Genomic DNA, 9,825 nt, shown 5'->3' with positions numbered 1-9,825 from the left:
TCTCAGTGATACCACTCCTTTTGGTCTCTTTCAAACTCACCGCTATCGCTAGATGCCAAGTCAGAGAGACCCTACAGGACAGGGTAGAACTACTCCTGTGGGTTTCTGAGCCTGTGACTCTTTACCGGAGCGTGAAGCCTCTTCTTTTTCCCAAAGAGCAGCTGTTGGTGAAGAGTGGCAGGTGATTTTGAACTGCTGACACTGTGGATAGCAGCCCACCTTGTAACCACTTCACCACCAGGGTCCGTTAGGTGTCAGAAAACAAAACAAAACAAAAAAGTCCAAACAATTAACTTCTGAGGGGATCTGCCCCATCAGTGAAATGCAAGGCGGCAAGGTCGGCTCAGAAGTTTATGGCAACTGTCTCTTGGAATTCCTCAGGGGTAATCTTGTGATAGATTTTCTTGAAGGACACAGACAATCACAGGGGTTTATTAGGAAGAAGTTTTTAAGAAAATGGAGACCTAGGTGGATGCCAGAAAGTGGTACTGGTGGGGGGAGGGAATTCCATCAAAACAATGGATCTATCTGTTCATTCATCAAAAGTAGCAAGCACTGTGCTAGGAGTATTTTGTTAGGAAACCTTACTCCACCCACCCTACTTCCCTAATTGTGCCCCTACAGATTTTCTGGTGTTCCTCACACTCAAAGAACGTGTAAAAGAACACGTCTCTCAACGAGGCCCAAATTGCAGTTTTGATGTGCTATAAATGGTGATGCACAGAACTCTTCCGGGAGGTGGAGACACAGATTCCGAAATGGTTAGCCCTAGAGAGAGGGTCTACTGAGAAACAATAGCTTCGTGCTTTGACAGTTTTGTTTATTAATGGTCTCTGTGCTTTTGCATAAGGGGGCCTGGCGTCATAGTGGGTTCCATGGGGTGGCTAACCACAGGTCAGCAGTTGGAAACCAACCAGCTGCTCTTTGTGAGAAAGACGAGGCTTTCTGCCCCTGTGAAGAGCTACTGCTCTGCCCTAGAGGGTCGTATGAGTCAGAATTGATTTAATGGCTGTAAGTGATGCTTTTGTAGCAATACTTTTTTGCATACCTTGGAGCCCTGGTAGTGGAGTGGTTACAAGTTGTGCTGCTAACCACAGGGTCAGTAGTTCAAAACCAGCTGCTCTCTGGGAGAAAGATGAGGCTTTCTGTAGTATTAGGTTGTGAGGAGCCAGTCCCCCACCACTACCCACGGGTTCAGTAAGCACAATTGTACGGTTGAGATATTATATAAGTATTATATTAAAGTCATAGAGAGCATGAGCAATAGAAGAGATATTACAATAATGCAGCCGGACACATTCATGGTAGCATTGCTCACCTCAGCCCCGCTTGGTGGTCCACGTGGAGAGAGGGGGAAGGGAAGGAGGACTGGAAAGGAAACAAGGGAGAGAGGATGGGAGAGGTGAGGGGGGAAGAGAGAGCAGCAAGGGAACGAGAGAGAACAGAGACCTCTATTGCTAACCCAGGCCTATATACCTTTTGGGGACATGCAAGCCCGCTAATTACAGGGGAAGGCAAGCGTCAGAGGAAGGGGTTGCACTACAGGTTATACAGCAATGAGAGGGGGACAATGTAGGGTATACATGCAATAGGAAGAGGAGGGATTGGGGTATACCCGTGACAAGATGGGTGGATCCTAGATTTAGGATGGCAGCTTAACTTTGACCTGTTCTCTGGGTCTCCATAGGAACCATTATCAGTAGGATGTAAACCCCCCCTACAGGAACCAAATAGATGACTGCAACCCTGTCCATTGTCTTTAACAGGTGGGAGCAAGGCCCACTGCAGTCTGGCAACTGATCGCCTTCAAGCATCTGACCTCCCCCCTCAGCTTTCTACTCCCATAAAGAGTTACCGTCTTGGAAACCCACAGGTGCAGTCTCCATTGCAGTGAGTCTGAGGGGGCTTTTTTTGGTTTTTGTTTTGAGTCCTGGTATCCAGGAGTCCTGGTGGTGTGGTGGTTACGTGTTGGGCTGTGATCTTCATGGCTGGCAGTTTGAAACCACCAGCAGCTCCGTGGGAGAAATTGGGCTTTCTGCTCCCGTAAACAGACTCGGAAAACCACCGGGGTCACTACGAGTTATCCAACTGACTAGTACCGTACTTTCAACAGCTGATTTTTCAGCAGATCAAGCTTTTCTTGCAACGTGCTTTTGTGCAAATCCCATCGCTCGCCAGTAGCCCCACTGTTTGTACTACCAGTAGGGGCTTGTATGTGATTTGAATAAACAAGCGAGGGTATGCAGCTGGACGGCTCCTACTGGCTGTGCAGGCGAGGTTTAATTTTGAAAGCTGGCGCGGTCAGCCCAGCGCGGCCTTAACTGACCGGCGCAGCAACCAGACCCGCCCAGTAACGGCGCCGCCCGGGCTCCGCCCTCTGCGCCCATTGGTCCTTTCAATTCCAGCCGCGGACCAATGGGAGCGGGTGGCGGCCCCGCGGGCTCAGGGAAACGCGGGTGGCGGAGAGCGCGGTGCGCACGCTGTCTCTCCCACAGGCGCTGGGGCCGGAGACGCCGGCCTGGCCGCCTCTCCCGGGCCTGCGATGAGCGTCCCGGCCGTGCCCCGGCACCTGCAGCTGCCCCCGAGCCAGAGGAGCCAGCCCGCCTTCAGAGGTGAGCGAGGGGCGGCGCGAGGGGCTTCCGCGCGCTCGGGGCCCTGGCCGGCCGCGCACCTCCCCTGAACCATCTTGCACGCCTCTTGTCACTTGCGAACTAAGCCATCGAAGCGTAGTGTCTACGCTGCGATCGGTACCGCCTGGCCTTGCTCGGTGTTCGCGGAGCGCTGGGCCGCCGGGCGGTTGAGCGCGGCGCGGGGCGGGGCGGGGCTGAGGGCCGACTGCGCTTGCGCGGGATCCGGGCCGGCGGGGCGGAGCTGCTGGCTGCAGTTTGTGCGTTCAGATGCAATACCTTGACCTTAGGCTCTGTGGACACCTGGGATGGCCTGCGCCCTCTGCACCATGCTAGTTCTTCGTCCGGTTCTTGGGACTGTAGACATGAAGTGACTCACCTACACAGCCCTTGCCACTTAGTAGACGAACTCAAGGGTTCGGGTCTGGTCCCAACTCCTTCGTTGCTAAAGCCTGGTGTCCAGACATTGTTTATTGAAAATAATCTTCTCCAGATTTATCACTGCAGGGCAGTGAGACTGTGATCCTTTTGCAAACGTGTGATAGGAACCTTTTCCATAAACGTTGTATTATCATTAGGATTATTTCGCAAATGCAAAGGTGCTTTTCTGTTATATTCCCCAGGAAGAAAGATGTGAACTAAGTTAAAATCTTCACCTTACTCAACAATATTTATTCAATGTTACCGGTTCAACTGATATTGACCTGTAGATCTTTCCTTTTGTTATTTAGAGCAAAGAAGACAAAAACTTGAGCAACATCTATTAAAAAGAAAAACACATTTTGAATATAAACAGGAACATCAGATATTATCCAGGTGAAATCAAGTTTTTTTCATTGAAGTGTTGTGAAATTATATCCACTGATATAATCTTAAAATATAATTTTGAGCCAATATATCTAAAGAGTTCTGGCCGTGTTTTTTTTCAGATGAAATTTAATGTTTTATTTAACCCAGTATATATCCAAAATAGTATTCAACATGTAATCCATAATAAAAAAATTACTACTGAGATACTTTACATACATCTTGGGCACTAAATCTTCAAAATGTAGTGTATAATATTATTTTCTGTACATCACAGTTTGGACTAGCGACCTTTCAAGTGCCCTGTATGTGACTCTGTGGCCCCGTATTGGACAGTGTTGTCAATATCAGATCATTTATTTTGTATATTTGTTCTCTAAGCGGGGACGAATTTAAAACAGCATGTATAGATACTAAAATGCTGACTTATATACCATGCTACAAAGGTCTGTCCTATAATTTAGCAAAATTTGTAATGATTGGAGAGTGATGTCCATATGTTGGAGTGATTGCTTTAGACTTAACCTTCCTTAGGAATATCTTTGTATTATGTTGTGTAAATTTTAATGATGATTGTAACCCAAACAAATACAAATTCGTGGAAGTATATACAAAGCAGAACTTCAAATGGCCCCTTAAAGCAGTGTTTCCCTGGTGTTGGGGTGCTGGGACAACCCAAGGCGGGGGTCGGCTGCAACAGCCAATACCTACACTTTACCCTGGATTATGGCACTGTAGTACAAAAGTTTAATTTCTAGGGGTGGGGGGTGGGGGGGAATACTGGGTGATTCCCTCCTCCCGAAAAGGGGACAGCAGGCATAATAAGTTTGGGAACCTATGCTCCACAATCCAGAATCAAGTTTAGTTGTCTGCTCTTGCCGGCCCCCTGGGTCATACTGCCCACTTTGGGAAACACTGCTCCAGAGCGCGGGCTTTAGAATAGTAAGCACCTGGGTTAGGATCTGTAAGCTAGCTGCTTACAGCTATGTGACAGTTACTTGGCCTTTTCGAGTCAGGTTTTTTATAAACAGTATGTATTCTACAATAAAATAGTACTGTATGTTTCTTGGGCATTAAATGAGTTTGTGTATGCATTTTGCTGTGCCCTCCTGGTGGTCTCATGATCACATCTGTACGGCATGACGTACAGATGACTGGTTCTTGGAATATGTATTTCCCTGGTTTCTGTAATATTCTTCCAACCTCACTGTTAGCCTCATGGGTTAAGAGGGAGAGCCTTATTGCTTTACTTTGCATTTTTAATGTTGACTGCTTTATGTTAGGTTTTTAGTCCAGCTCCATACCCATCCGTGTGTTAGAAAGTGGTCAGATTGGTTTATATTTGATAGGACTGGTGATGGACTGGGTATAGCTAAGGATAGAGCTAAAGATGGTCCTGAAAGATTCCAGATCAGAGGCTAAGAGATAATAGCAAAGTAAAATATATGTGAGCAGTAAATTAAAGTACTTTATCAAGGTACATTTATAAATTTAGTAACTATATTGAGGAGATATAAGAAAAGATCCCTAATTTTAGGATGTCTGGTTTTTACAGCACAAAGGGCTGATGCATGTCCCGCCATCGAGTTGATGCCAACTCATAGCGACCCTACAGCACAGGGTAGAACTGCCCCCCTGAGTTTCTGAGACTGGAACTGTTAATGGGAGTAGAAAGCCCTGTCTTTCTCCCAAGGAGCTAGCTGGTTGTCTTGAACTTGTGGATTGCAGCCCTATGTGTAACTTACCATAAAACTCACTGCCATCGAGTAGATGTAGACTCATAGCAACCCTGTAGGACAGGACAGAACTTCCTCTATGGGTTTTCTGAGACTAACTCTTTAGCAAACCAAAAAAACAAACTCACTGCCAGCCTGACAGTGACTGACTGACTCATAGTGACACCACACCACCACCTCCCTCCCCCCAAAAAAAAGCCCTGTCTTTCTTCCAAGGAACTGCTGGTGGTTCCGAACTGCCAACCACACGGATTGCAGCCCAATGCGTAACCACTACTCCACCAGTAACTCTTTAAAGGAGTAAATATTTCAGGGAAAAATTCTGTGTATGCCACATCCACACATTTAGGGAGAGAGTGAATGATAAATGCCAATGTAGATGGGTGAAACGTTAACCATGGCTGAATGTGAGTAGTGATGCCCTACATTGAGGTGGGGAAGGCTAGGGGTGGGATGGGCATGGGTGGAGAACCAAGGAGTTCTGCTTTGACCATCATAGGTGAGAGATGCCAGTAAGACATCTAAAAACTCACTGTCATCGAAGCAATACTTAGAGCAACTCCATAGTCGGAGTAGAACTGCCCCTGTGGGTTTCAAAGACTGTAACCCTTTATGGGAATAGAACGCCTCTTATTTCTTCCGTGGAGCAGCTAGTAGTTTCGAGCTGTTGGCCTTGCGATTAGTTAGCAGCCCAACATGTAACTCCTGTGCCACCAAGGCTCTTTGTAAGACATCCAGGCAGATCCCAGATAGATGCGTGTCGAGTCCAGAGGAGAAGTGAGGAATCTCTAGTGTGTAGATGGTGTTTATTTAAAACCCTGGGACCAAGTAAGGTAATTGTGATTTAAATAAGATGGTGATAGTATTCATGCTTGATGGGAGGAAACACAAACTCTTCTTTTGACTTAACTGCCCAGAAAGCTCACACATTCTTCATTTACTCCTTTCAACACAAAGCTGTTCATTTAAACACGATGGTTTGAGCAATAAATTATTAAGACAACCAATCAGTTGCAACTAGTCAGTACCAATCATTTAACTGCCGGTGAATACTAGGAAGCATTCTATTATACAGTCAATACAGTGTGGCTAGCTTAAGAATCTTTTGTTCAGATACCCCTTCTGAAAGCAAGTTTACAATAAAAAGAACAGGATTACCCTCTTCCCTCTGTCTCCACACTGAGCGGGCAAGCATGTGTTCACCTGGGATTTTCAGCTAGCAGTCAGGAAAGCAGGCAATCTCAAGACTAGCCTCTAGTGGCGCTGAAAGAAAACGGAGCCCTAGGAAATAGAAAACTAAAATACAGAGGCAGAAAAAGTGAAAGATGTTCAGTTAGGCAAGCTAAGAAGAAGACACGGGCATAAAAGAAATGGGCTGGTGAGGCGGGAGGAATGGCTGGGGGTCCGGTGGTAAAGTGACAAGTGCTCCCAGAAAGAACCACGGTCAACCATCCCGTGTGGCTGAGAGGTCCCGGAGATGCAGGCGGAATTGACCAGGTGATACAGGAACCTGGAAGTGATGAGATTAGCTGTCTGGAGTGAACTAATGGGGGGAGTTTCTTCATAGACCTAGGATGAGAGAATGACAGGTGACAACAAACATCGTGACAGAGAGTATCATAGATAACTCCTTGTGGGTTTTGCTATATTGAAAAGCAAATCTGTAGTTGCAAGGAAATGAGAGGACAGAGAAACAGTGTTTACATGTGGATGCAGATGACCTAGGAGAAGGCAGGGTACTGGGAATGATGGAAAACTACTGTGGGGCAAATGCCCTGAGTAACGAAGGGGTGGGGTGGAGCGTGCAAGTGAAGAGTTAGTGAAGAGCCTATATCCGCACAGTGTCCGCTCATCTTTTAGAACCAGAGGGAGGGCAAAGTCTATCCAGCAGGCTGTGGTGGAGGGAAGACAAGTGAGAAAATGGCATGGAGGCCACATCTGAGCTCTAGCTGCACAAGGGGCTAGGAGAGCCCCACTCGCTATCTGTCCACGGATAATTCCGGTGAGGCCTGGGGTCAGACAGGCCTCTGCTCTCCATCTTGATGCTATTCTGCCACCAGCCATCTCTCCCTCCCCAGCACGACTTCTCTGCTGCCTTCCTTTAACTTGCAGCTGCCACACAGAACTCATGCTAGTCACGACCATGGGCTTTGTTAGGCAAATGAACAGGTCACAATATCAGAAAACGTGAAGGAAACAGCCCTTTCGTCCACAGCAGAGCACCTCTTAGCCATGCTGGCTAAGGCACGTCTCTCTGGTCCTTGGCCTCTTCGCCACATGTCCCTTGGTGTCTGCCCTGCTCGGGCACGTGCCACACAAAGCTCCTTTCCTGCTACTAGTGCCCGAAAGCACTCAGCTTTACCCATTCAGTGGGCTGAAGAGCCCACTGCTCTGTCCCGGGGTCTCAGCACTGCTCCTGCTTCCCATTCTCAGCGCTGCTCTGCTGCCTCCCTCACTTCACGGCCAGCTCTTCTTTCACGACGGTCATAAAAGAGAAGTCTCCCTCTTCCGACTTCTGAGATGGCTCACCGTCTTCCCAAAAGAATGGCAAAACTGGCCCATCCCCGTGATACAGCTGTACGTCTGGAAGTAGTAGAAGCTGAGGTCAGTAGGGGGCTGAATAGTTGAGGGCCACATTTGGTTGACCCTGGGCATCATTTTCCACCTCACACCGAGCAGTGGGCCACTTGGTAACGAGAGGGGTGTTTGCCCCCAGGGAAAGGGTAAGAGTTTAAACTGAGGTGATATTGCTGGGTCCGGGGTGACTAGCAATGTCTGGGAGGAACAAGAAGCACTCACACTTAGAAGTCAGCTCCAAAGAGACCCTGTTTAGGCACATTTTAACCCTCCCCCAACATTCAAAATGTATAGTACAAGCTGTGTCAATAGTTCTACCCATTCCCCCAGACAAGGTAGGCACACAGATAAGAAAGGCCGTACCACCAAAATTAACTGCTCTAAAGAGACCCAGTGTTTTCTAAGATGCACATTTATTTCACGTTAACATAGGGTTTCCCCTTTCTCCCTGGGATATAAAATAAAAGTGCATTTTAGAATTAATAGCATCTTATATTTCTCCAGATATGGGCAGTACACAAAGAATTACCAATGTGAGAAGGCCAATCCAGGAAAGAGCGGTAACACACTGAGCAGTCAGGGGAACATACATGAAAGGAAAGAGATGATCAAATAACTTATAAGAGATAGTATTTTATCTCTAAACCAGGAAGAGGTAATTATGGGGGGAAATCGATTCGACATCTTAGGAATGAAAAATAAAATTGTTAAAATACAAATCTATAGATCTGGAGAGCAGAGTGGACGAACTACAGAACAAATTAGCAATGTGTCTGATGGAGTGTGGGAATTCTCCCAGGACACCGCAGAGAAATGGAAAGTCTTAAGAATAATTGAGGGGTCCTGTATTGTGTCATTTCCCATCATAGGGATCACTCCAAACGGAGAATCAGGAGAGGCAATGTCCGAGAAATAGCTGAAATTTCTTCATATTGAACCTGATTCTAAAAAAGTTTGGTAAGCAGAGGGGAAGAAAGCTTTCTACATAAGAGGAGTTTATACCAGAGTAAGTAAAAAAGTATTGCTCCTGAGGTTCCAGTTCACCCATGCACGGGGGGTCTTTCAAACAAAAAGGGGTGCAAACTTGTCCGCTCTCAGTAGATATATGCAGACAAGTGCTCGCAGTCATACACTTAATCCATTAGTCTCGTTACTGGGTGCCTTCTGAAAAGAGCACGCCTTAAAAGAAGGGGGTAAATGTTGATCTGTACATCAGTCTTTTAAGCAAGATCAGAGTTAATGACGATTTTATGGAATGAGTCCATACCTTCCTCGTGGATTTACCAATGCAACCCAGAGAGCCAGGTCCCATCAACAGTGCGTTCTGAGGGGCTCTGGTGGGCCAATGAAATTCAAGGCTAAGAGATCAGCTCAGCAGGTTATGGTGGCTGGTTTCGCTTGTGAAGAGGGTCTCAAAGAACAGGATGGTAGCAGGGACTTTTTAGGAAAAGAAAATAGAAAACTGAAAAAAATGAAAGGAAAGTTGGGCCAAGAAAGGTTTTCTTTTGCAACAATGCACATTCTCAAGGGTGGCAGGGCTGTCCTCTGGGAATTGTGCTGAGAAACCACGCCCCGCCTCCCTGCATCCCCGATCTTGTCCCTTCTTTCTGCTCCTCAAACCCAACATCCCACAGGGAAGCGCTTTGAGGCCCCAGAGTGTCAGTGAGGGAGCGTGTCTCCAGAGGTGTGTCTGTCTGGACAGGATGTGTCGAGCAACAACAGCTTTATGTTTGGGTATTTTTGTCTGAGAAAGGTTTCTCTGATTTTTTTTCCCATTAATCATTTTACTAGGGGCTCTTACAGCTCTTATAACAATCCATACACCAATTGTATCAAACACATTTGTATATATGTTGCCATCATCATTTTCAAAACATTTCTGCTTGAGCTCTTAGTATTAGCTCCTCTTTTTTCCCTCCCTGTCCTACTCTCCCATCCTCGTGGACCTCTGATAAATTATAAATTATTATTTTCATATCTTACACAATCCACGTCTCCCTTCACCCACGTTTCTGTTCTTAGTCCCCCTGGTGGCCGTGAGGAGGGGGGTCAGGTGTTATTGTCAATAACTGTAGTCA

General features: G+C 46.7%; 1 protein-coding gene across 1 annotated transcript in view; it reads left to right on the top strand.

The window, feature by feature from the left end:
- Nucleotides 1-2,240: 2,240 nt before the first annotated feature.
- Nucleotides 2,241-9,825, top strand: part of LOC101659652 (cytoskeleton-associated protein 2) — a 44,647-nt gene continuing 37,062 nt past the window's right edge. Inside the window, exons 1-2 of the mRNA XM_045287077.1 lie at nucleotides 2,241-2,277; nucleotides 2,496-2,612. Of these exons, the coding sequence (XP_045143012.1) occupies nucleotides 2,241-2,277; nucleotides 2,496-2,612 (154 nt within the window). The remainder of the gene's footprint in view (nucleotides 2,278-2,495; nucleotides 2,613-9,825) is intronic.

This window comes from Echinops telfairi, unplaced genomic scaffold (assembly GCF_000313985.2).
Source record: "Echinops telfairi isolate 266 unplaced genomic scaffold, ASM31398v2 ScPeMD7_11;HRSCAF=52, whole genome shotgun sequence".
Lineage (NCBI taxonomy): Eukaryota > Metazoa > Chordata > Mammalia > Afrosoricida > Tenrecidae > Echinops > Echinops telfairi.
This window is presented reverse-complemented; position numbering and strand designations above follow the sequence as displayed.